The sequence below is a fragment of the Denticeps clupeoides genome, chromosome 1 (assembly GCF_900700375.1).
Source record: "Denticeps clupeoides chromosome 1, fDenClu1.1, whole genome shotgun sequence".
Lineage (NCBI taxonomy): Eukaryota > Metazoa > Chordata > Actinopteri > Clupeiformes > Denticipitidae > Denticeps > Denticeps clupeoides.
Window position 1 is genome coordinate 36309586 of NC_041707.1, and position 26540 is coordinate 36336125.

General features: G+C 42.7%; 3 protein-coding genes and 1 long non-coding RNA gene across 9 annotated transcripts in view; 3 read left to right on the forward strand and 1 right to left on the reverse strand.

The window, feature by feature from the left end:
- arap2 (ArfGAP with RhoGAP domain, ankyrin repeat and PH domain 2) overlaps nt 1-9188 on the reverse strand; it is an 88332-nt gene extending 79144 nt beyond the window's left edge. For 2 of the 5 annotated variants that reach the window (XM_028999612.1, XM_028999608.1), the window contains exons 1-2: nt 7880-8195; nt 1571-2340 (exon numbers count right to left, since the gene is read on the reverse strand). In XM_028999612.1, the coding sequence (XP_028855445.1) occupies nt 1571-2328 (758 nt within the window). In that variant the 5' untranslated portion in view covers nt 2329-2340; nt 7880-8195. Of the gene's footprint in view, nt 1-1570; nt 2341-5744; nt 5867-7879; nt 8196-8855 lie in introns of those variants that run through there. The other 3 variants (XM_028999609.1, XM_028999610.1, XM_028999611.1) reach the window with 3 other exon arrangements.
- Nucleotides 8499-17503, forward strand: LOC114801601 (zinc finger protein 420-like). 2 transcript variants are annotated; one of them, XM_028999686.1, is made up of 3 exons: nt 8499-8546; nt 15382-15430; nt 15716-17503. In XM_028999686.1, exons 1-3 carry the CDS (start codon nt 8503-8505, stop codon nt 17375-17377), a joined length of 1755 nt encoding a protein of 584 aa, XP_028855519.1. In that variant the 5' UTR covers nt 8499-8502; the 3' UTR covers nt 17378-17503. The 2 variants fall into 2 exon arrangements, with proteins under 2 accessions (XP_028855519.1, XP_028855511.1); XM_028999678.1 differs by lacking the exon at nt 8499-8546 and adding an exon at nt 13162-13478.
- A 1358-nt stretch (nt 17504-18861) lies between these two features.
- LOC114801722 (uncharacterized) lies at nt 18862-20309 on the forward strand. The gene is made up of 3 exons (XR_003751611.1): nt 18862-18956; nt 19774-19813; nt 19919-20309. It is a non-coding gene; the product is annotated as an uncharacterized LOC114801722 (long non-coding RNA).
- Nucleotides 20310-21635: 1326 nt separating this feature from the next.
- LOC114801677 (zinc finger protein 239-like) lies at nt 21636-25783 on the forward strand. Its single transcript, XM_028999853.1, has 2 exons — nt 21636-21939; nt 24446-25783. The coding sequence occupies exons 1-2, from the start codon at nt 21856-21858 to the stop codon at nt 25256-25258; spliced, it is 897 nt and encodes a 298-aa protein (XP_028855686.1). The 5' UTR covers nt 21636-21855; the 3' UTR covers nt 25259-25783.
- Nucleotides 25784-26540: the final 757 nt, after the last annotated feature.

Below are 26540 nucleotides of genomic sequence, written 5' to 3' on the forward strand. Positions count from 1 at the left end.
ATTTTCTGCTATGAACCTGATTTTTTATTAATCAATTGGTGTTAGAAATAGCTCGTATGAAAAGCTAAAACCCTACCAAATGATGTTTAATGCATTGAAATGAATTAGTTTCACTGAAAAAAAAAAAAAGATTTATAATTTAATCAAAACAGCAAGGTCAAATTTTGGCAAGACAAAAGTTGTCACCTATATTGAACAAATTTACTGCAAATACTAAAATATGTCAGCAAATTAAGTAGTGGTGCTGTGAGCTCCAAATTTAATATCTTGCATGACTTCCATGAGCTTGAAGGACTGCATCCATGTGGTTTGGCAAGGATTCATACAATTTATTGATTAAGTCATCAGGAAGAGCAAAGAAAGCGGTCTTGCATGCCTCCCAGAGTTCATCAATATTCTTTGGGTTTTGTACGCTTCCTCTTTCATCCTACCCCACACATGCTCAAAGATGTTCATGTCTGTTGTTCAGTCTCTTCAAATATTTTTTTTTTTTATCCTCTGTACTTGACGCTGAGACATTGAAGGTTTCTGCCACATCAGCAGTGGATCTGGTCTTCAGCCTCTTGATAATCAACACTTTCGCCTCAGGGTGAATCTCAGGCATGTTTGCAGAGGTCTAGTTGCAGTAGATGTGAAGGTCTAGTGTACTGGGGAACATTTTATACCCACCTGAGACCTAATTGATCCATTATTAGTCACTGGTGAAGCTCATATGACAAGGCGACAACACTTATGTCTTTGAAAAAAATGGACTCAATGGGCTTTACAGAGATTTGAATATTAGAATACTTTTTGACAGTTTTGTTTTGCACTGAAACATTATTACAAATGTTGGGAACGAAATTAGCTTGTAAAGGCATTTGAAGTCAATTTGTACACAAGCGACAAGACTTTTGTCAGGGACTGTACAATCAAGCAATAAAATATATTTATATACAGAAACAAAAGTGACTTTAAAATTACTAATATTTCAATGAAGAGAACGAAACAGCCCAGACCGTTCCAATCACACTAGGGGTGGTGGGTTTGCCCCAATGTGCATGGGTTTGAGTGTTTAACAAAATGTGAAAACTCTGTAAGGCAGTGGTGCCCTGGAAGGTGAGGAAACGGACTGAGGTGCCACTGAGCAGAGCGCCGTCCTCACACACTGCTCCCGGGCGCCTTTCGTGGCTGAGGGCTGAGGTGATCATCACCAAGAAGACACGTTTCATTGTGTGCACCGTGTGCTGTGCTGCACTGTTTCACAATGGCAAATCACTTAATTTTCAGACTGCATTTGAGAAGACTGTTAATGGCTAAAAGGTAAATGGTGAAACTGCATCGTAGATTTTTTAAAACAAGGATTTACAGGTTTGTTACATCGTCCAGAATAAAAGCTACGGTTTCTGAGAGCAGTCAGTCAACCCTGTGGACTCCTATCATTTTAAACTTTGTTTATTTAAAGAATTATTAAAACATGTCTTCTGGGTGACAAACACCTTCTCACCAAAACAGAGATTAATCAATGCAGTGACGTTACTGAACACGCCCAAAATGCCCTATGTCTTATTTAGGACTAGGTTACACTTACCAGTCATGTGAGTTCTGGTCAGGGAGCTCAGGAACTGGTCGGTGCCGTAGTTTATAGGATCGGGTGGTGCGGGTACCGAAGGGGTTCGGGAGGTCGTGGCAGGGCGTGGACTCATAGATGTCGTTAATTACCATCTCCCCCCGGAAGGACTGCGCCCTTTCCGAAGGGGACGTTACATCCATCGAAGCAAGAGGGATTGAGGTGGATGGCGCGGGCACTTCGTAGTCTTCCTCGTTATCGGAGGATTGTGAGCGGGAGGATTCTGAAAGGCATTCACTTCCGGACGAGGAGGCGGGGTCAGAGGTCGAAGAATCCGTCTTTGTCAAGTTGCGTGGAGCCGGGTTTTCACTGTCAGAGATGGGCATGTGACACTTTGCAGGAAGTGACTTCGTTCCCCATCCAGTTACAGCCCCGCTTTGCATCTCCGCATCCCCACACAATTGTGCATCTGGGCAGGACGTACCGCGTCTTGGAAACGCGTGCCGGGGAAAGGGAACAGGCGGCCTCCTTAACCGATTCGAACCATCCAGTCCCAGGACCTCCAAGCTATGAAGGATCCTCTTCCAATGGCCCGTAGGAAACTCCCCCACCTGCCGCAGGTTCTCTTCAGTCAAGCCGTTAAGGTCCCCCAAGCTCTGAATCCCCGCCTGGGCGAAGACAGCGGCGTACTGGGAAAGGTGGATGCTGGTGAGCCAATCTATAATATCCTCTGTGGGCAGAGGAGAGGCCGGAGGAGAGCCCACCAGGCTGCGATCCATGACTGAGAACGGCTGAGGAGAGAGAAGCAGTAACGGGGAGGTCTCAAAGAAATTATTCTACAGAAGAAAATAAACGTGCATTAATTAGACCGTATTTATGCATTCTTTGTCTGAAAAAATACTGACAAGTCAATGTGACTTGTCATTGGATGATGACAACTGAGAAGAGAAACATCAAAGAAATACTGCAAAAAGGAGCATAAGTCAATACGTTCCAAACCAGCAGACCAAGTCAGATAGAATGAAACATGTCCTTGGTTGAGGTACCTCTCATGCTCATGTGAACAGTCTAATGGTGGCTAAAGCCGCGGAAGTAGACCACAAGTCAACTGTGACCTATATAAATAGAACACAGCTCTTTCAGATCACTTCACACACAGCCACCTACAGGTTTTGGTACTGAGCCCTTAAAGGTCCTCTGTAATGAGAATTTCACTTTCTGGGATTATTTAACATTAATATGAGTTCCCCCAACCAGTCTATGGTCCTGCAGTGGCTAGAAATGGCGATAGGTGTAAAGAGTGTTTTCGTCATTCCACTTCACCGCTCAGAGAGCGACAGCTCAGACGGTCAGATCTGGAATTTGTCCCTTTATGTTGTCCTAAGAGAAACTTCCTGTTTCTCATGCTGTCATCCCTCACCTAAAAAGGGAACTCCACCACCAAACATTATGGTTGGTGAATGAGTATATGCCTCGTCGCGCCTCGCTCCTCCTCATTTGCATTTAAAGCTATAGACACCGAAACTGCACGTCCTGGGGAAATCACATTGTGGGACTTGATCAAAGTCCCTATAATTCTGCACTAAGGCTGAATTTTGGAAAGATACTTCAGATACAGTATTAAGGGAGACCGATACAAAAAGCAAAAAAAAAAGTTTGTCATCTTTAAGACAGTGTTGTGTAGAACATTATCAAATGTTTAAACGGATTATTAAAACAATTTAATAAAGAGCTAGAAAACGAAAAATTGGGGTGTCATTTACTGACTTCCATCACATCATGTATACCATAGCTCTGTGTTAGGGTATCCGAAAGGTCTGGTTTACAGTGCAAAATGCTTTGGCATGTCAGTGTATCTCAAAACTGTTTCGTCGGGTTTCTGCTCAATGCATCGTATATGGTTTAACTCTATTTGGATCCTTGTATCTTCTAGACAAGCGTAGAAGCCAAGGGAAGCTTACCAAAACCAAATGACTGAATGATTATTCCAATAAAATTTGGTTTTGGGCCTAGAAAAAAATAATTCTGATGAAAATCTAAAGGCTCTGGGCAGACCTTTATAGTTCCACTTTAGCAGTAAACAGCATTTCCCTTAGTAGAATTCTTTCACGTGCAAAGTCAAAGATGTCCTAAGGGTTTACATAAAATGAAGAGAAAAAGCAAAAAGAAAGAAGATATTCAAATGATGATTACCAATGTGATATACAAGCACAAGTTTAAATCATCCAGAATGAAGAAGTAGCATGAGCGAGGGCTGTCAATCATCTGGCTCTTCCCATTAGAGTAAGAATCGTGTTCTTGGTGAAAAAATAGTTAGTTTCTCTTCAAGTGGTAGGTTAGTGTTTCATACGCATTTATTTAGGCAATGGTGGTGCTTTGCAGTCTCTGAATGTGGTTCTTGTTAGTGAATGTAGCAGTCGCTCCACATGAGCCTCAACTAAACGAATAAATGTCACCAAAACTCAATATACCGAACAATACAGCAAGCCGGCCTCTATTCTCACTGATGCCTGATCCAGATATACTTCTTGCCAGACTACTTTTTAGTACTGCCTCTTGCTATTACCTAACTACTGAGGAGAATTTTTGAAAATTAGTAGACAGACCGTCCCTCTATTCAACAGAAGACAGATCAGAATGAAAGCTACGGCAATGCAAGTCCGTTGTGTGCTTGTTTATGGACGGACAGACACAAGGGGAAACGGCGGCTCTTTCTAAACTATTTATCTCCCCTCCCTCCATTTCCATTTTCTCCATCACTAACCCTGCGAGGCAAGTCCCGGCGGCAACCCGCTGGCTCCGAAAAACAAGATTGCATACATCGCTCACACACACACAAACAAACTCTCCAAGCTTGACCACTTTTTCTGAGACTTTCCTTCGGTACCAATCTGAGGGTGTCAGTCCTGATCAGACAAATGCAGCTGGGGAAAAAAAAAAAGCAAAATGTAGCCCCCGTTCTAAGTTTCAAGCCTTCTCTTGTATTGCTCTCACACAAAAACAGACACACTTTTGCACTAACACAAAATGGGGTGGCGTCCATAGCGTCGGGCATTAACTTGGCCCCAGCTCAGCACTTAGCAGTCATTAGGCTGAAATAAAACCCCTGGCCTTGGCTGCGAAAAAGACACTTTGTTCATGTTCATTCCCCTCAGTAAGGATCCAGTGTGAAATTTAAACGTTCGTTTTGTTACCGCAATGAGGCTGTAATTACGAGTCAGACAGTATCTCAAAAGCATTCAGATAAAAAAATTATTTTGGCACATCTGGCTAAAAGGACGGGCCAAGTAACGAGAAAAACGTGTAAACAACAGGATGCGAAATTGTGTTTATGCTCTGATTAAAAAAAAAAAAATTTAATTTTACTAAACGGTCAGTTAATGTTAACTTACAGCCCTAGCTAGGGATCCTGGATTCTGGTTCTATAAAAAAAAAAAAAAAAGATAACTATATCCTGAATCAAGAAAAAAAATGCAGCGGTAGTAGCCTAGTGGGCAACACACTCGCCTATGAACCAGAAGACCCAGGTTCAAACCCCACTTACTACCATTGTGTCCCTGAGCAAGACACTTAACCCTGAGTGTCTCCTGGGGGCGACTGTCCCTGTAACTACTGATTGTAAGTCGCTCTGGATAAGGACGTCTGATAAATGCTGTAAATGTAAATATATATAAAAAATAAACTAGTTTTTCATCCTATAAAACATTTAATTATTAAACAAATGTTCTCATACTGATACAGTGAGCACAGCTCTATTAGAAAGTACCACTGACTGACGTCAAATCCAGCAGACTGGGAGTGGATCGTTACAAATCCGATTTCCCCCAATACGCCAATTAACTTACGTCACAGTGAAACCACGTAGCTGATGACTAAAGCTAATTGAATGAATTGAATCTAACCACAGACAGTCCTCGGGCGTTTGGAAATGAACAGTGCGGCCAGAGAGGAACCTGCCCATGCTTTCATTTCTGATAAAGTGGAAGACTTTGTGGGAAACCTCGGCGCTGGATGCAGAAGACGGAGACAACAACCCAACCCAACGGTGTTCATCTTTCAAAGTTGCGATGTTGTTATGTTTTTTTTGGATGAAGTTCTTTGTGGCCTGAGCTCCAAGCATGCCGTGCTTGTAGATTTGCATGAATGCGTGTGTGGGTGGGCGGAAAGAACGTGTGGTTCAGCTGGGTCACTTTACCTCTTAACCAACCCCTTTCAGATGTTCTTGAGTCGTTGCTGTCAGAGAATAAAGCGTATTATGCTACGGCCGAATTTTACAATGGCCCCCGCCACACCCAGCCTGCTTTTCATCCTTCTAACCTTGTTCTTTCTCACCACCAACCACAATTAAAAGCTGCACACAACGTCCGAACTGAGCTGAGGAACCGGATTTGTGAAACACCCTAGGTTGTGCAGCTTAACAGCTGACTAGCTTCCTTTCTATGCCAGGAAACGCTTGAGTTCTGGTGCCCTCAACGAGTTTCCCCTCACTTCATGAGGCGATCCCGTTCAGCACCCCTTCCCTACAGGTCCATCATCGCACATCCCTTCATCCTTAATAGGCCCATGAACATGTAACAGGCTGGGAACACCGAAGGTCGGGTGGAAAAAAAATTACCACCCCCCACTTACTAATGTAGTAAACCTTTGTAATCTGCGTAAACCGAATGCACAACACGGTACTCTGCAGACATCTCTGAAATGATGAGGGTTTTGCTTCTGCATTTAATGGAAGAACTTCCTGTTTTGTGGTCCTGCAAACTTCAATGCCTTCTTCCACATGGCGGTGAAGACTAAAAACACACACAAAGACTGAAAAAGACACTTTATGGGGTTGGTGTTTCCTTTCAAGGGTGAGAACGTAATCTTAGAGACTTCCAACTGAGAAAAGGAGTAAATATCATTGCCCTGTCTGTTCCATGATTTCCGAGATATATGGATCTTATTTCCACTTCATCAATAGACGAACCATTGCACATACGGAACTAGAACGGTTAAACGATGCATAGTATGGATAATTTGATAAACCATCAGAATAATTATAGATTCGACTTGCAGAATATCCTGGCCAGCAGAAACTAGATCTTAAAATAGCGCAGTCTGCCCTTCAGAACAAGTCATCAACCTCCAGTCGGCTTTCATTTACATTTACACCATTCATCAGACGCCCTTATCCAGAGCGACTTACAATCAATAGTTACAGGGACAGCCCCCCCCTGGAGCAACTTAGGGTTAAGTGTCTTGCTCAGGGACACAATGGTAGTAAGTGGTGTTTGAACCTGGGTCTTCTGGTTCATAGGCGAGTGTGTTACCCACTAGGCTACTACCACCCATGGCTTTTTTTTTTTTAGGTGCACCCAAATGTTTCACAATTTATATATTTTTTACATAATTGTCTATAAATTTTCATAGTTATGTAAATGCTTGTAAACTTGAGTTACAGTGAAGGTAAAGTAGCACCAAAATTACTGACCACCTCACTTAATGCACATCATCTGAGTGTTCTTTTGATAGCTTTGCTACATTTAAAAAGTGAAAATGGGGGCGTGGCTTCTGTGTTTGTGGGACGGGTAACTCACTTGCATGGAAGCTTGGGACAATGTTTCTTCATATAGAAGAAACGTGACATTCGAGGGAGAATATATATATATATACACACACACACACACACACACACACACACACACACACACACACACACCACACACACACCACACACACACGTGATGGATGACAATCTTTGCATATTAAAACTGATCAGATGTCCTGTCATTTCACCCGTTACCGCCATTTTACTGTACACTTATCATACTCATGGGAGTCCTGCAATAATTCTCACCACATTTGCCATGTGAAACATATTTATTATCTTACTGGTCCCACAGCAAATGGGATTTATTACCGAATTTCTTCGCGACTGCCAAATCCCAAACTGTCAATTCACTCTAATTCAAAGGTGCCACTGAGGTGCTCTGGAGGAAGGTTCCGTCCCCACACACTGCTCCCGGGCGCCTGTCACGGCTGCCCACTACGTGTGACGGGTTAAAAGCCAAAGACACATTTCACTGCGTGCACCGCGTGCTGTGCGTCACTATGACAAAAACGATCACTTTCACTTCATTGAAAGGTCAGGCCTCACCATGGGCCACAATCTTCTGGAACCAGCCTCACACTGGAACCACAGTAATGAATAGTAAGCAGCGTCAAAATGGCTTCAACCCAGGAGGTTCGGTACCAAATCAGAACACTTCCAACCAGATCTTTGAGTCTCGTTCAAAAGATCAGGCTAAGGACAGTTTCACAGCGTCAAAAGACAACACAGACGTTACGTACACACTTTTCTTAGAACCAGATCCTTAGTGGACGTCCGCAGGAGCAGCAGCAGTGGAAGGCGTTCCTCTCGGCCCAACACGCAAGGACCTTCGATCGGAGGCAGAAGAGAGTCTTCAAGTACTCACTCCTCTACCGTCACACAGATCCCTCCTATCGCACAGACTGAAGGTCAGAGGTCGTCAGACACAGTCACGTTCCGCCAGTGGAATCTGGTGGATTAGGACCCGTTTGACCCGTTTGACAAAATGACACATTTCCCGAAGCGTAGCGCTGATTACGGAGTCGGCGAGAGCTTTTCTGGATGCTGTGTGGCAATAAACGCCCATAAAACAAGTGCAAGCATGCTCGCATGCCTCCACACACACACACACACACACACAAGGCCAGTCACTTTGCAAACATGGTTTTCTAGGAGTGGTAGGCAGTCTGGATGTGTGTGGGCGTGTGAGACGCATGCGTGGAGGACCTCATCAGGTGGCCACCAGAGCAAAGTCCAACCTCACGCGCCGTCGATCGGCCCAACCGCAGAGGTGGGTCGGACCGGGCCCGTCACCCCCCAACCACAATCCCCCAACCCCAACCCCAACCCCATACCGAAAGCGCCCAGGGTGGCCAGCAGGTTGATGGAGCAGCGAGGAAACACAGGGATGCTACGCGGAGTTCATAGGTCAGGAACTAAACTTTTCCACCCATTAAACTGTAAACTTGCACAGAAAATTTACTTGAATTCAAAGTTAAAAAAAAAAACTGATGCAAATTACATAGATGGGAATAGTTTTTGGAATTTGACGTTTTATACCGAACTGCTCTTTATTAAAGATCAATCTGACTATAGCTTTGTTGCTGTAAAAATGCACAATTTAACTCGGTTTTTAGGACAATGAATTTTTTTTTTATGCATATTTGGTTGATGTTGTTGGTAGACGTCTCTGCCCGGCGTGGAACGGTCCCCCGGATGATTTTGGGTGGGTCTTACCTCCGGGTCTCCGCGTCCGCGCCGCTCCGCTCCTCCCGGCGCTCCCGCCGTGGATCGGTCCCGCTTTTACACGCTTTCAAGCGGCCCGAGTTCGGGCGTCCGCCGCGACCTGCGCGCAGCGACGAGCCGTGACGTCACGCTGCCCACGCGGCTGTGGGTTCGCTGGTCGGACCGTGTTACATTAATCCCGGGTTGTGCGTGTTTTAACTTTATAAATGTGTGTGTGTGTGTGTGTGTGTGTGTGTGTGTGTGTGTGTGTGTGTGTGTGTGTGCAAGTTACAGCGCGCTACAGGCCCCGAGGCTGCGCTTTCTGACGGCAGGAATGCGGCTGCACGGACATCCTGCCTCCTCTCCTCGTTTCTTTTCTTCCTGTGATTATTTCATTACTTTTTAATACTCTAACGGTCAAAAGTCTGGATGCATTCTTGCTGTTTTGTTTTTTTTATAACACACGTGAGGTTATGTAGAAAAAAATATAATAATACAGTAAACAAAGCAAAAAGTTGAAGATTTGCGTCTCTCCAAATCGGGGAGCATTTCACACTCTCGTCTTCTCTTGGACAGGCAGGTTTACGCTGAACACAATTTACTCTTGTTAATTAGCACCTCTTAAAAACATTTATTAAAGGTATTTTTATACAAAAGTTTAGTTTAATTCGTTAAATAAGTAACAGGCTTTCAGAATTTCTATTTTGCTTTTGACCACAAGAGGGCAGCATTTGTTCATTTTCATACTGGCACACATTCACTATGCTTGACAGTCGGCAGTGCATGTACATTTACATTTACAGTATTTGTCAGACGCCCTTATCCAGAGCGACTTACAATCAGTAGTTCCAGGGACAGTCCCCCGTGGAGCAATTTAGGGTTAAGTGTCTTGCTCAGGGACACAATGGTAGTAAGTGGTGGGTGGTAGTGGCCTACATGTACCAGGGTGGTAGTGGCTTAGTGGGTAACACACTCGCTTATGAACCAGAAGACCCAGGTTCAAATCCCACTTACTACCATTAAGCAAGACACTTAACCCTAAATTGCTCCAGGGACACTGTCCCTGTAACTACTGATTGTAAGTCGCTCTGGATAAGGGCGTCTGCTAAATGCTGTAAATGTAAATGTAAGTGGGATTTGAACCTGGGTCTTCTGGTTCATAAGCGAGTGTGTTACCCACTAGGCCACTACCACCCTGGTACATGTAGGGACAACATTTATATTTACATTTACAGCATTTGGCAGACGCCCTTATCCAGAGCGACTTACAACGTGCTTAAATTACCATCGATGAAGAGATCAATTCCGGTTCACTAGGACCCCAACTATGAATACATCTATTTTATTCACTCTGTTGTAGATTCTGTACACAAAGTTCGACAACAAGAAAATTACAATTTAATCTAAATATTCTTTAAAGAGGAAGGTCTTGAGCTGTCGTTTGAAGGTGCTCAGTGACTGAGCTGTTCTGACCTCGAGGGGAAGTTCATTCCACCACCGAGGGGCCAAGACGGAGAAGAGTCTAGATGAATGTCTTCCTTTTACCTTCAGAGATGGAGGGACCAGGCGAGCAGTACTGGAGGCTCGGAGTATACGAGGTGCAGTGTGAGGTGTAATAAGGGCTGTGAGGTAGGATGGTGCTACTCCATGTTTGGCTTTGTAGGCCAGCATCAGTATTTTGAACCTGATGCGTGCAGCTACTGGGAGCCAGTGGAGGGAACGTAGCAGAGGGGTGGTATGGGAGAATTTGGGAAGGTTGAAGATCAGTCGTGCTGCTGCATTTTGTATTAGTTGTAGAGGTCGGATGGTACATAGTGGTAGACCAGCTAGAAGGGAGTTACAGTAGTCCAGTCTTGAGATTACTAAGGACTGAACCAGTAGTTGGGTGGCCTGGGTTGACAGGTAAGGGCGGATCCGTCTGATATTGTACAAGTCAGGTAAGCGCACAGCATGCTGATGCATACAGAGCATATGAGCTTTTATTACAACTCTTACATGCTCATTCAAGCTTTATCAGCTAAACTTGTAGAAATAATGAACGTTGCTACTCGCACGAAAATATATTTATTTAATATATTACATTGAACTGAAATAGTCTGTGCTTCATTACAGGGGAGAACCACAGTGGCAGCTGGTGTGATGACTGGAATATGTGCAAAGTAGATGACAAAACTGTCAATCAAAACTGTGTGTTTGTGTATCTAGGTGGGGGTGTGAGGATTGGCCTTGAGCCTATAGCAGCCAACTGGAGAGTAGAAATGACACCAAAATGGTGTTGTGACCCTGTGACTCTGCACCAGTGACCCCACCAGTATTCAGTACTTTGATTTGCAGTGCTGGCCCTGCTAAGGGTGCTGTCTTGCTGTGTAGATACGAGGGTATCTGACAAAGCCATTTTCTGTTCCAAGATCTCCTGTCACAGCCTGGTGGCACCCCAATTAATTGTTGGTCACTATTGGTTGCGTATGAATGGGGTCACCAATGCTTCCCTTAACCAAAATGCCATAGAGCTTAAATTTGTCATACGAGTCCAGGTGCCAGATGTAGTTCGGGGGCCTTTTGAGAAGTAGTTCCATAGCCGGAGATATCTTGATTGCCTTAATGAGACTCCTCTGGGCTCCTTCGTGCTAAAATCTGAATCATATTTATTGGCCAAGTGTGTAACACACACAAGGAATTTGGTTCCGGCAGCTGGTGACTTTCCAGCAACATGATATGCAGAAACCGTGGAAAGTCAGTGTAGACAATACACAGTGGCATTAGCGTATACATTACAATAAATTAAAAAGACAACGAGACAACGTGAAGTGCTAGTGACAAAAGAGTCCGATTTAAAGAATAGTGGATTAGTTATTAGAGTATTAATAGTAAATGTAAAGATGATGTACAGGTCAACTGTTGGTGATGCTGATGGTATGGGGGGAAACTAAAAGGAGAGATAATATAATACATAATATTTGCAGCACTACGAAGAATAAATGGTTAGTTTAAACATCTCCTGTGACACCTCTTATTATCAATGAGTTCTGCTCTCGCTGGGTCTTTGGCATGGCAGCGGTGGCCTAAAGGGGCAGTGGTGGCCTAGCGGTTAAGGAAGCTGCCCCGTAATCAGACGGTTGCCGGTTCGAATCCAGAGCAAAGCACCAAGGGGGATGGTTAACAGTAGAGGACACATTTTGTTGTGTCACCGTGTGCTGTGCTGCAGTGTTTCACATTCACTTGAATTTCACTTATGACTTCAGCTCTGTCCTCTTAAAAAAGACTCCTCATGACAGGATCATCTCTTTCTACATTGTTTCCAGGGGAGACCCAGTGGGTCTTTTAGATCCCGAGCATTTGGGAACTTTGCCATTGTGTCCTCCCATTCCTTTGTCTAAGTTTTAAGCCATTTCAACGCCTTTGCTTTCTTTGCTCAGTCCATACTCATCATTACATGCTTTTCTTCCAGCTCTTTCCCTACAAAACCACAGACTCCGCCCTTCCAGCCTTGTCTCCTTTGGCTTTCTCTTGGCCTGACCTCCATCTTTTTAGATTTGTTAGCAAATGGTTGGAAAAGATGAAGAGATTGTTACAGATTATGCCTGCTGCTGTTTGTACTCATTATGCAAGATCAACTTCTGTAAAAATTCCTGCATATATAAACTTTCGGCTGGCAAAAAGGCTGAGAAGTGATCTGTGCATTTTTTTTTCTCTAGTCCCATGCCTTTACCAGTCATCCATTTAAAATTTCTGCAGTAAGCAATCTATACAAATAGATTGTGAACTTGTGAAATAGATAGGTGAAATTCTCAGTATTTGCATGGTTGAAGAGGGAAGCACACTGGGCACAATGCAACAAAGATCTGTGCATTTTTTTTTCTCTAGTCCCATGCCTTTACCAGTCATCCATTTAAAATTTATACAAATCTATACAAATAGATTGTGAACTTGTGAAATAGATAGGTGAAATTCTCAGTATTTGCATGGTTGAAGAGGGAAGCAAACTGGGCACAATGCAACAAGATCTACTTTTGTTGACCGAATAAACATATATTTTTTAAACATTTAAACTAAAACGGAACGGGGATTTCTTCCTCTTCATTATTTTTATTAGTAGTTGTAGAGGTACAAGCAGTATTAATAATAGCAATAGTTTTACCAGTGTTACAAATCATGACAGAGACGCGAATCAGCGACGCGACAGTCACGTGACGCCGAGGCCCGGTGTGACGCCATATTCTGTGACCGTCGTATCTTGTGACCCCTGGGGGCGCTAATTCGTTGATTTGATCGGACAAATCCGATGCTATTAACGCTATTATTTTCGTTTTTTCTTAGTCAGCCTTTGCCTTCCTCCGTTACACATATTTAGGAAAGTGGTCTCCGTTTTACACGAGTGTATATGCTTTTAACGCGTTAACACGCGCGGCGAATCTGCCGACTGTAACGCGTCACTTTCTGACAATATATTTATACCTAGCCCGTTTTACAAACCACACAGCACGGACCGGAAATAACAAGGAGATAACCGTCTAAAATGCGACAAATGCACCAAAACAGAGCCCCTAGGGTGACTAGATACGACGGCCACATAATTTGGTGTAACACCGGAAACGAGCTTCAACATCCGGTCAAGATTCGTCGCTGCAACGCGTGGTAAGTGCATCTTTCCATTGTGTCCATATCGCAGTTTTTTTATTCTTCTGGGGTGTCTTAACCCTCCTGTTATGTTCGTTTCTTAGGAACACCAATAATGTTCCTGGGTCAATTTGACCCGGGACATGTTTACTTATCCAAAAGTGTCAGAAACCAAAAAATCCCAATAAACATCGTTTATATTTCATTATTAACTCCATTACTAACCATTTCAATCAATATTTGGTGTAATCATGGTTCAATGAGGATAATTCACTTTTTTTTCATAAAAACTGCATTTTTAAACTTTTTAAATGTATGTTGGAAATACCTACTTATAAAACAAAATAGTTTTACACGACATTGATGATTTAAAAAAATTATTTTTATGCATGTTTAATGCATAGCTGGTGTTTGCATCACATGCTGCCCAGATTTTTATGCCATATTTGGCTGGTTTGGAAGGCATATGTTGCCTAAAAGGGCAGCAACCTCTGAATGCCACTAGCCTTTCATCCACTGTGACATTAGGGCCTGGGTTATAGAGTAGAGGAAGTTGCTCTTCCCACTTGTCCCACACTGTCCTAACAGCTGCCAGCTTGTCTCTCTCACATCTGACAGTCCTTGTCTCTCGATTATCGAATCGGATTACTCTGGAGAAAATGTGAAAAGTCTCCAGAGACATTGTGGCACGAAATATAGCCCTGCCTGTCTCTGCATCCCACAGACTGGCTGTTGATTCATCCTTTGATTTATAGACCCCAGCCAGGATGAGGACTCCCAAATATGCATGTATGCACTTCTCCCCCAAAACACGCCTGCCTTCTAAATTTGTCATTTCAAGAATGATTTTCTGTATTGAGTTGAGCATGACAAGCTCAAAAGCTGACTTGATGTCTATTACACGAGTCACTGCCATCCTAGTGGGCCCTGGCACTGTCTTTATTATGTTTTCTGCAGACAGTTTTGCCTGACACATATTTGGGGATGAAGACCACTGTATTTCACCATTTTTTGATGTAAATTCCTTGCTAGGAGGAATATGAATAGAAGCTTCCTCAGTTGGCTCATAATCAGAATCATCAGGCTCAGAATTGACCTCAAGATGGTCTTCATCTTCAGACACATTTCAGACACATCCTCCTCTATTTCACTGTCGTGATCAAAGATTAGTTCCAGAGCCTCCTGTGCTCTGACAGAGACTAGATCATATGTAGCTGCCGAGTGTAATGTTGTAGGACCCCCTTGCAGAGAATCTTTATATGTTTGGCTCTTCCCCTACTAAGTGCCCACTCAGTGTGGGTGGAGTTTGCCTACGGGAACTCACATATTGCACATATGTGAAATGAACCATTTTTATTTTATATGTTGATTACTCTTATTAAGCCAAGCACAAGTAGTTTCATACTGAAAAAATACTTTTAACTATTTTTTTTTTTAGATATTTGAAATTTAAAATGGGTCAATTTGACCCACAACATAACAGGTGGGTTAAATGAGTGCACTCGGTTTATATTTATTGCTGTTCTAAAACGCGCGCATCAACTCTGTTCTGCATCTTTGCACAGCCCTGCTGCTAGAATGAAAGTTACTTTTTCTGTGAAGCAAACAACAACTAGGACAAAACAACAGCAGGCACAATTTGCTTTTTTGAAGTTAATCGTTTCTACCAGAGCCTTTTGGGGGCTTCATGTCAAATGGGGTGAAATACATATGCACATGCCAATTTTTATGTCGTTTTATTATTATTGTTCGTCTCACTCTACCAACTTAGACTACCACACAAAATACGATCGTCCCATCAAACTGTAACTTGTTATGGCCACGGTCACATACATTCATCCTAAAAGGGTAAGGATTCCAGCTAAATCCATAATTAAGGATGATTTAATCATTTTTGGTCTTCCTGTCCTCTGTTGTGCAGCATTAGGCCAGGAGACTCACCGGCCTGGTGTGACACAGTGGTAGACCAGGTGAGGTCCTCTCTAGTTCCTCGTCCTCAATAAAGATAAATAAAATTTTTGATGGTAAATTAGCAGTGTTCCTGTCGCATGTGTCTGCATGTTCGATAACATGTAAGTAAAGCTGATTATTTTTGAGTGACAAAATGTATATTGCCAAACAAATTGACAAGATTTTATATACAATATTGAAATGTACCTAGAATTGTAATCATGAATTTAAAATGTAAGTAATTAACTAATCAGTGGCAGTTATTTTGTAATTAAATAGTTAAAAATATTGTACCTTTGTTATAGATGGAAGCAAAATCATCTGAAGAAGACACCAAAACAACTGAAGAGATGTTCCAATGCAAACATTGTTACAAGAGTTTTGGACAATTAGAAGACCTTCAGGAACACCAGAGGACACATGCTGGAGAGAAGCCCTTTCGGTGTGCACTGTGTGGTAGCAGTTTCTCGCAAGCATCACTCCTTAAACAACACCAGATGATACATTCTGGAGAGAAGCCCCACCAGTGTGGACACTGTGGGAAGAGTTTTTCAAAGGCATCGTCCCTTAAAGCGCACCAGAGGACACATACTGGAGAGAAGCCCCACCAGTGCGCAGAGTGTGGAAAGGGTTTTTCACGACCAACGCTCCTTAAACAACACCAGAGGATACACACCGGAGAGAAGCCCTACGAGTGCGTAGAGTGTGGGAAGCGTTTTTCCCAGGCATCAACCCTTAAACTCCACCAGAAGAAACATACTGGAGTGAAGCCCTACCAGTGCGTACAGTGTTGGCAGAGTTTTTTGCAAGTGTCCAACCTTATTGCACACCAGAGGACACATACTGGAGAGAAGCCCTACCGGTGTGAACAGTGTGGTGGAAGTTTCACGCAAGCGTCGGACCTTAAAAGACACCAGAGGACGCACACTGGAGAGAAGCCCCACCACTGTGCAGCATGTGGTATGAGTTTTTCTGAAGCGGCAACCCTTCGATCACACCAGAGGACACATACTGGCGAGAAGCCCTACCAGTGTGGTGCGTGCGGGAAGAGTTTTGCACACGCGTCAACCCTTAGAACACACCGGATGCTACATACCGGAGAGAAGCCCCACAAATGTGTAGAGTGCGGGAAGAGTTTTTCAAAAGCGGCAAACTTTAAATCGCACCAGATGAAACATGCTGGAGAGAAGCCTTACAAGTGTGCGGCATGTGGCCTGAGGTTCTTTAAAAAATCTATTCTTAAGTCCCACCAGATGACACATAGCGGGGAGAAGCCCCACTCGTGTGAACAGTGCGGTGGAAGTTTCGCTCGAGCATCGGACCTTAAAAGGCACCAGATGATACACACTGGAGAGAAGCCTTACAAGTGCGTGGCGTGTGGCATGAGTTTTTCCAAAAAATCTACTCTCAAGTACCACCAGAGGACGCATACTGGGGATAAGCCCCACTGGTGTGAACATTGTGGTGAAAGTTTCTCGCAAGCATCGCTCCTCAGAAGACACCAGATGATACACACTGGAGAAAAGCCCCACCAGTGTGCAGCGTGTGGTAAGAGATTTTCACTATCATCGACTCTTAAAGCACACCAGAGGACGCATACTGGAGAGAAGGCCCACTGGTGTGAACAGTGTGGTGGAAGTTTCTCGCAAGCATCGGACCTCAAAAGGCACCAGATGATACACACTGGAGAAAAGCCCCACCACTGTGTAGCATGTGGTATGAGATTTTCACAAGTGTCAACCCTTAAAGCACACCAGAGGACACATACTGGAGAGAAGCCCTTCCAGTGTGGTGCGTGCGGGAAGAGTTTTTCACAAGCGTCAAGCCTTAAAGCACATCAGATGCTACATACCGGAGAGAAGCCCCACAAATGTCTAGAGTGCGGGAAAAGTTTTTCACTATCAGCGCGCCTTAAACTGCACCAGAGGACACATACTGGGGCAAGGCATGAAATCTCAGATCCTTGACTTACCATGTGATCATTTAACCACACACACTGCCTCCGTCAATGCCGTAAATGTAAACTATGGCCCCCGAAAAACAAAATTGAAGTGATTGTCACTGTGAAACACTGCAGCGCAGCACACGGTGACACAACGAAACGTGTCCTCTGCTTTTAACCATCACCCTTGGTGAGCAGTGGGCAGCCACGACAGGCGCCCAGGGAGCAGCGTGTGGGGACAGTGCTCACCTCAGGGCCACTTCCTTAACCACCAGGCCACCATTGGATATGAACAGTCCTGCCTATCTGTGTCAGGGGCAGAAACAAGGACTATCCAATTAGCTTGTGGAGACTTTTTTTTTTTTTGGAGAACAATGTCTTTCTCTTGTTTCTGCTCTATGGAGCTTTCTCATTCTTTCTGTAATATTGGAACCATCCTACCTCACAGCCGTTATACCTCGTATACGCAGAGACTCCAGTACTGCTCGCCTGCATCTGTGCTAGTGAACCAGAATTCGCAGATTTTATACGTTAGTGTTTCTCGTACTGTAAGTATGTAAGCTGAAACCCCCCATGTATTTTTCTGCTACTGTAAACTAAAAATAGACTTTTTGGTCTCGTTCCTTAGTGTGGGCTTCCTGTTTTAGAGATTCTTGCACGTGTTGATCATGTTTGGTTATATTGTTGGGTTTGTAGTAAAGTCTTCAGATGGAGCCAGCAGTACACTAATAATTCATAATTATGAATCATTTATTATTAACATTACTTACATTTACAGCATTTATCAGGCACCCTTATCCAGAGCGACTTATAATCAGTAGTTACAGGGACAGTCCCCCCCAGGAGACACTCAGCGTTAAGTGTCTTGCTCAGGGACACAATGGTAGTAAGTGGGGTATGTACCTGGGTCTTCTGGTTCATAGGCGAGTTTGTTACCCACTAGGTTATTACTTTATGTTACTTTAGGAAACTTTTATGCACCCAAGTCTATACACCAGAGATACAATTCATCACGAATAAGGCCAGGAGGGTGTGGAACATCAGGTCCTCCTCCTCCTCCATCCACATTTCTCACGCTGAGAAAGTATTCTGTTCGCCGCACAGAGGAACGCATAAACTGCGCAATTTAAAGGAGACCCAGCGGCCTTCTGGAAGACGAGAAGTGGCGTTTTCCCGCGACATTTTAAAGCTTGTACCTTCCCACCACCAAGGATCTGCTGAAAAAAACCCACAGCGGAACTGCCTTCACCATTCGGGTACTGACTGGTCCATCAAATTTTCAACAAAGCTCTAATTTTGTTGTTAATAATTACTATTATTATTATTAGTAGTAGTAGTAGTAGCGGTGGTCACGTGACGCCGCGCACCGGAAACAAGCCGCGACATCCGGTTTCGTTTCGCGACCGCTGCATGGAGCGCCGGGCGCCGCTCATCTGGAGGCGAACCTGCGTCTCGTAAGCGCGTCTCCTCCTCTCGTCCACGTTGCGAGCCTCCGAGTGTTTTTTTTTTTTTTTTTTTTTTATATATATTCTGCCGAAGTAGCCAAGCCCGCGTTTTTAACCTGCTCTCGGCTGCTTGTTGCTCGTGTTTCTACCAGGCCTGTGGTATGTACTCGTATCCAAGTATTATGGCATTTACATTTATCCAGAGCGACTTACAGTTATTAGTTTCAGGGACCGTCCCCCCTGAAACAACTTAGGGTTAAGTGTCTTGCTCAGGGACACAATAGTAGTGCATGGGATTTGAACCTGGGTCTTCTGGTTTGTAGACTAGTGTCTTACCCACTAGGCTTGTTCAGGCTCCTGAAAAAACAGCGAGTAAGGTCACAACTGCCATAGCATATACAGTACAGGTCAAAAGTTCGGACACGCCTTCTCATTCAATGTGTTTTCGTTATTTTCATGACCATTTACATTGGTAGGTTCTCACTGAAGGCATCAAAACTGCAGAATTACAGCCCCAGGAAGTGCTATTTTCAGTGTCTGTAGCTTCAAATGCTATTGGGGAGGAGAGAAGTGGGACAAGGAGGAGAGTGGTTATAGAAGTTGAGGGGACATTCACGGAAATTAAAGCATCAACACCATTTACCAACCACAATGTTTGTCACAGACAGGAAGCCACTTTTGTCAACATAAGGGGAGACACTCCAGATCCGGCCGTCTGAGCTGCTGCTCTTGGAATGGCCACTCTTAACACCTTTTAGCCACTTCGGGACCATAGACAGGCTCACAAACTGAAATGTTTGTGTCAGGGGACTTGTAATAGAGCTATGAGTTCTTCCATTCACTTATTTTTAGTATAGAATGAGTAAAGTAAAATTAAAAGTCAATAAGTTATATTTAACAGTCCCTGTGTAGCACTTAGAACATATACTATATATATTTATTTGATTTATTTTCACTGTTGTTCCCTGTTACAAAGCTGCACAGAGACTCAACAATTCCATAAACCTACAACCGTGGTCAGTAATTTTATTAGCACGAAACCTATCATGCCTATATTTATACATACCAAGTATATATCAGTTTTGTTGATGTTCATAAATAATCTTTTTTGTTCATTGCAGGGTATCAAACCTGGTTTGGTGAATGGCATGGTGGTTCTTTCATCCAAAAAAAGAAGACTGGCAGACGGTGTCAGGTTCCTTGTTTCATTATTTAATTTTTATAGTCAATGCTTTTGTTTGGGTTTAAGTCGTTTAAATAGCTAATCTAGTAAAATTAATTAAATGTCTTCATAAAATTAACAGATACATATACAATACAACAGTACAAAAAAAAGTTCCCCCATCATCCCCCATTTATTTATTTTTTCTCCGCCCTCCTAGGACCAACTTGTACAGGGAGTGCAGAATTATTAGGCAAATGAGTATTTTGTCCACATCATCCTCTTCATGCATGTTGTCTTACTCCAAGCTGTATAGGCTTGAAAGCCTACTACCAATTAAGCATATTACATGATGTGCATCTCTGTAATGAGAAGGGGTGTGGTCTAATGACATCAACACCCTATATCAGGTGTGCATAATTATTAGGCAACTTCCTTTCCTTTGGCAAAATGGGTCAAAAGAAGGACTTGACAGGCTCAGAAAAGTCAAAAATAGTGAGATATCTTGCAGAGGGATGCAGCCCTCTCAAAATTGCAAAGCTTCTGAAGCGTGATCATCGAACAATCAAGCGTTTCATTCAAAATAGTCAACAGGGTCGCAAGAAGCGTGTGGAAAAACCAAGGCGCAAAATAACTGCCCATGAACTGAGAAAAGTCAAGCGTGCAGCTGCCAAGATGCCACTTGCCACCAGTTTGGCCATATTTCAGAGCTGCAACATCACTGGATTGCCCAAAAGCACAAGGTGTGCAATACTCAGAGACATGGCCAAGGTAAGAAAGGCTGAAAGACGACCACCACTGAACAAGACACACAATCTGAAACATCAAGACTGGGCCAAGAAATATCTCGAGACTGATTTTTCTAAGGTTTTATGGACTGATGAAATGAGAGTGAGTCTTGATGGGCCAGATGGATGGGCCCGTGGCTGGATTGGTAAAGGGCAGAGAGCTCCAGTCCGACTCAGACACCAGCAAGGTGGAGGTGGAGTACTGGTTTGGGCTGGTATCATCAAAGATGAGCTTGTGGGGCCTTTTCGGGTTGAGGATGGAGTCAAGCTCAACTCCCAGTCCTACTGCCAGTTTCTGGAAGACACCTTCTTCAAGCAGTGGTTCAGGAAGAAGTCTGCATCCTTCAAGAAAAACATGATTTTCATGCAGGACAATTGCTCCATCACAGCGTCCAAGTACTCCACAGCGTGGCTGGCAAGAAAGGGTATAAAAGAAGAAAAACTAATGACATGGCCTCCTTGTTCACCTGATCTGAACCCCATTGAGAACCTGTGGTCCATCATCAAATGTGAGATTTACAAGGAGGGAAAACAGTACACCTCTCTGAACAGTGTCTGGGAGGCTGTGGTTGCTGCTGCACGCAATGTTGATGGTGAACAGATCAAAACACTGACAGAATCCATGGATGGCAGGCTTTTGAGTGTCCTTGCAAAGAAAGGTGGCTATACTGGTCACTGATTTGTTTTTGTTTTGTTTTTGAATGTCAGAAATGTATATTTGTGAATGTGGAGATGTTATATTGGTTTCACTGGTAAAAATAAATAATTGAAATGGGTATATATTTGTTTTTTGCTAAGTTGCCTAATAATTAGGCATAGTAATAGTCACCTGCGCACACACAGATATCCCCCTAACATAGCTAAAAATAAAAACAAACTAAAAACTACTTCCAAAAATATTCAGCTTTGATATTAATGAGTTTTTTGGGTTCATTGAGAACATGGTTGTTGTTCAATAATAAAATTATTCCTCAAAAATACAACTTGCCTAATAATTCTGCACTCCCTGTATAAGGGAGTAACATCACCCCTGCCTGACCTTTCCGTGCTCCAAGTGGACGAGATCTACGGTGGCCTTCCCCCTGATGCTGCTCCACTCATAACAACAATGGCTGTGTCCTCAGATGTGCCTTTGGTTGATTCAGAGTTTGGGAAAGTGCAAGAAGGAAGTGTTTTGTCATACTACTTGCCAGTAAGTCCAGTAATTGAAATTACCTACCCTAAATATACTGAGAAGATCTCAGCTACTGTTGGGCTTTTTAGTCTAATTTTACAACATTATGAACATTACAAAAAGAACACTTCTACAGTGATTCCGCCATCTGAATCAGGCTTTTAGGAAATATTGGAAATAGCAAAAACCATTACCCGATCCAAAAAAATATTGCTAAAAAGGAGACATGAGAGGACAAAATCTATTTGGAATCCAACCTGTGATTTTGGGCTTGTTTGGGTGATTATAGCGATTTATTACTATAATTTAACTATATAGCATTGTAATTGTTACAATTAAAGTACCACAATTTTCTAAATACTAATAGATCAGATCAAATATGCACGGATTGATTTGCATTGATAAAACACATTACATGTGCGATAAATGTACTGGCCCAGTATGGACCAAACTATGTTGAAATAGCAAATTCAAGACACCTCATTTTTCCAATTAACATGAACAGGCTCAAAATTACAGCAGTTGAATGTATGCTACTTTTAATTAACACGAGGAATCTGATGCTGCCTCGGTGACAACAGTTATGTTTTATGTTAATTGTGTTGCTTTCCGGTTTTATTCTACAGTTCTAATACGTTTGGCTGGGAGTATGGACCTGATATGCTTGGAATTGTTTGCCATGTTATGTTGTGAACAGTCCGTTTATTTTTGGTCTGATTGGAACCCGCATAAAATGACTACTTGCTAAATCTTTTCATCACTTAAAATGTTATTTGCCCCCATACTGCAGCTTAGTAAAATATGTTATAAGTAATTCAATAAGCATTTTCTCAAAATTAAACAATTAACGAAAGATGTATATTGTATATATAGTATACCTTTTTCGGCTCCAGCCATCACAAACGAAAACAAATTTACAAGCAGCGAATCATACGGGAAGCATACATATTATAGACCAGAAGTTTGTGTTTGAGGACTTACTTGCTCATTTACCGTACAAGCTCGACCTGGCCCAGCCTGACAGTCCTGGTAGGAACGCTTAATAGACTGAAGTGAGACTGAGCAGCCAGTTTCGAGAGAATAGCAGATGTGTGCGATCCAACATCATGATTGCGATTAGTTTCATAATGCAGCCGTAGTGTATAGTGGGAAGAGTTTTTCAGATGAAAGACATCTTATAGGACACTAGTGGATACATACTGGACAGAAGCCCCAACAGTGTGTGAAGAGTTTTTCACAATCAACCTTAATATGACACCATATGGGCCAGAATACCCTTTTGGAAGGGCCTATAAAATACACATGTTAATATTTCCTAACGTTTACGTTTATGGCACTTTGCAGACTCCCTTAGCCAGATTGACTTAGTTTCTGGGACAGGGATTTGAACCTTATAGTGAGTGTGTTACCCACTAGGCTTCTACCACCTCATGTTTCTATTTGTGATTTGTGAAATAATACATTTACCTCGCTACTACCAATAACTGACCTAGTAAAATCATTTTACTGGGGACCATGGAAAGTAAACCATTGTGCCATTTCTTTGAAGGATGTATTTGCTGTGACAAAATGTCATTTTGAAGTGTCCCAACTAATCTCACTTGATTTCATTCCAATAACATTGCAAATTCCAAAATCCAAATATGTTTTCTAAATGGTTTAGAAAGAGCAGCAAATTATTCTCTCATTTAGACCCAGTCGATATGGACTGTGAACCTGTCCACTCCTGTCTGGCAGCAGCAAGGATGCATGGTTCCATCTCCATTAGTTTAGTGTAATTAGGGATTTTTTTGCATTAAAGCTAGCATAATGTGTTAGCAAATATTGTTCCATGTGAAAGTATTCCCAACAACAAGGTCACACTTCAGGCCTTATTCTACTCTTAAGTTCATACAGTTATAAACCATTGCTAAAGCAAATATTTGACATTCAAAAGTAGGGCTGAATGATTAATTGAATGTAACCGAAATCGGATATTTGAATAAATGCCATTTGAAAATCGCAACGAATTGCAAAAAATCCGGTTCCACATCCGACTCGCCACATTCACCTAACCACGTCCGCTTCATAGTGATTTGTACTGCTGAGCACTGACTGGCTGATTCCCACTGCACCACTTTACTTTTTACAATTATAAAACTTATCGGCAAATCTAAAAAAAAAAAAAAAAGATGAATTTTTCAATTAGTAAATTTTATTTCACCTTTTCCTTTTGCAACTGTAATGAATTTTTACACTTTTACATGTAACTCATTACTCCCCAACCCCGGTCCTCAATTCACACATATTTCACACTTACATCTATTAGCTCTGCCCAACAAGAAGTATCAGCAGGATTTGAAAGCATATTTCCTTCAATGTGGTGATCAAAAATATTTAATAATAATTTATCCTGGAAACCAAAATAATTACTGATTAATTGCTAATATTGGCAATTACTTACATCCGAAGATAATGATAATCATTCTTTGTCTCAAATTAATGTAGTAATTTTTTTATTTAAAATATTGTACTTTTGTTATAGATGGAAGCAAAATCATCAGGCGAAGACAAAGTATCAACTGAAGAGATGTTCCAATGCAAGCATTGTTACAAGGGTTTTGGACAAGTAGAAGATTTTCAGGAACACCAGCGGAAACATACTGGAGAGAAGCCCCACCAGTGTGGACACTGTGGGAAGAGATTTTCAAAATCATCAACCCTTAAAGTACATGAGATGATACATACTGGAGGGAATCCCTTCCTCTGTGTACAGTGTGGCCAGAGCTTTTCACAAGCGTCACACCTTACTGCACACCAGAGGACACACACTGGAGAGAAACCCTACCGGTGTGCACTGTGTGGTAGGAGTTTTTCAATAGTATCGCTCCTTAATAGACACCAAATGATACATACTGGAGAGAAGCCCTACAAGTGTGGTTCATGTGGTATGAGTTTTTCACAAGCGTCAACCCTTAAATCGCACCAGATGATACATACTGGAGAGAAGCCTTACAGGTGTGTAGCATGTGGCGTGAGTTTTTCACAAAAATCTACTCTTAAATCCCACCAGAGGACGCATACTGGAGAGAAGCCTTACCAGTGTGTAGAGTGTGGGAAGAGTTTCTCACAAACATCAACCCTCAAATCACACCAGAGGATACATACTGGAGAGAAGCCTTACCAGTGTGCGCAGTGTGGGAAGAGTTTTACAGAAGTATCGCAGCGTAATAAACACTACATGGTACATACAGGAGAGAAGCCCTACCAGTGTGTAGACTGTGGGAAGAGTTTTTCACTATCATCAACATTAAAACGACACCAGAGGACAGGCGCGTGCAGGAGGCGCTTGCTTTAAAGTGAAAGTGAAGTGATTGTCATTGTGAAACACTGCAGCACAGCACATGGTGACACAACGTAATGTGTCCTCTGCTTTTAACCATCACCCTTGGTGAACAGTGGGCAGCCCTGAAAGGGGAGCAGTGTATGTGGCACCTTGGCGGACCAGGATTCGAACCAGTAACCTTCTGATTACGGGGCCACTTCCTTAACATGACCAAGTGTTTTTAAGAAAATGAAATTTTACGTCTATTTCAACCGATAATGATAAAAAAAAATAAAAAAAAACGTGACCAAATTTCCTGAGGAAATATTAATGGGTCTATCTAGCCACAGGAGCAGGAATCCTAATGAAGTGGATTGTAGGTCAGGGTTGCTAAGGCGGTTGCTAGGGTTAATGTTAATGTATTAAGTGTTTGTGTTGAAGTTAATAAATGTTGATGAAAACATTCTACGCATGGTTTATAACACCCATGTCTCCCATTTACACCATGGAACCAAAGTAAAGATAATCCAAAAATAAATGTTGACATTGCTGAACAGGCCAACTGTGTTACTCTTACCAGTCATGTGAGTCCTTGTCAGGGAGCTGAGGAGCTGGTTGGTGCCATATTTGATAAGATTGAGTCTGTGTGCTAGGGGTTCGGGAGGTCACGGCAGGGCAGGGTAGATGTTGTTAATTACCATCTCCACCTGGATGGGTGGTAGTAGCCTAGTGGTTAACATGAACCAGAAGACCCAGTTTCAAATCCCACTTACTACCATTGTGTCCCTGAGCAAGACACTTAACCCTCAGCGTCTCCAGGGGGGGGACTGTCCCTGTAACTACTGATTGTAAGTCGCTCTGGATAAGGGCGTCTGGTAAATGTACAATGGATGGAGGAGTGAGTGATTTGCAGTAGTCCTTGTCATCAGAGGATTGTGGGTGGGAGGAGTTCCACAAGCATTCACTGCTAGATGAAGACAAAGGACTATGAAATGATGTTGATGAGCATCTCAAGAAGCGGCTTTTGATGGTGACAATAGTGAACAAAGCAGCTAAGAAGATAAAAAGAAAAAAACCCAAACATAATTCCCTTTCTCCTGCTTGTTGGGACCATCTACATAGTTATCACATTATTAACAATGCAGTGCATCTGTAATGTTACATCTGTTATGTTACAGCTTTATTCCATTGTGGAGTAAATGCATTTTACCTCAGAATTCTACACACAACACCCAGTAATGACAACGTACAATAAAAGTTTACTTGAGGTTTTGGCAAATTAAAAAAAAAAAAGAGAGAGAAAACACGTGTACAT

Coding starts and splice junctions, on each gene's coding strand:
- LOC114801601 (XM_028999678.1), top strand. CDS start 13,360: ATGCGACAAATGCACCAAAACAGAGCCCCTAGGGTGACTAGATACGAC. Junction 13,479..15,381: donor ATTCGTCGCTGCAACGCGTG/GTAAGTGCATCT, acceptor TCTGTTGTGCAG/CATTAGGCCAGGAGACTCAC. Junction 15,431..15,715: donor GTGACACAGTGGTAGACCAG/GTGAGGTCCTCT, acceptor CCTTTGTTATAG/ATGGAAGCAAAATCATCTGA.
- LOC114801677 (XM_028999853.1), top strand. CDS start 21,856: ATGGCTGTGTCCTCAGATGTGCCTTTGGTTGATTCAGAGTTTGGGAAA. Junction 21,940..24,445: donor TTTTGTCATACTACTTGCCA/GTAAGTCCAGTA, acceptor CTTTTGTTATAG/ATGGAAGCAAAATCATCAGG.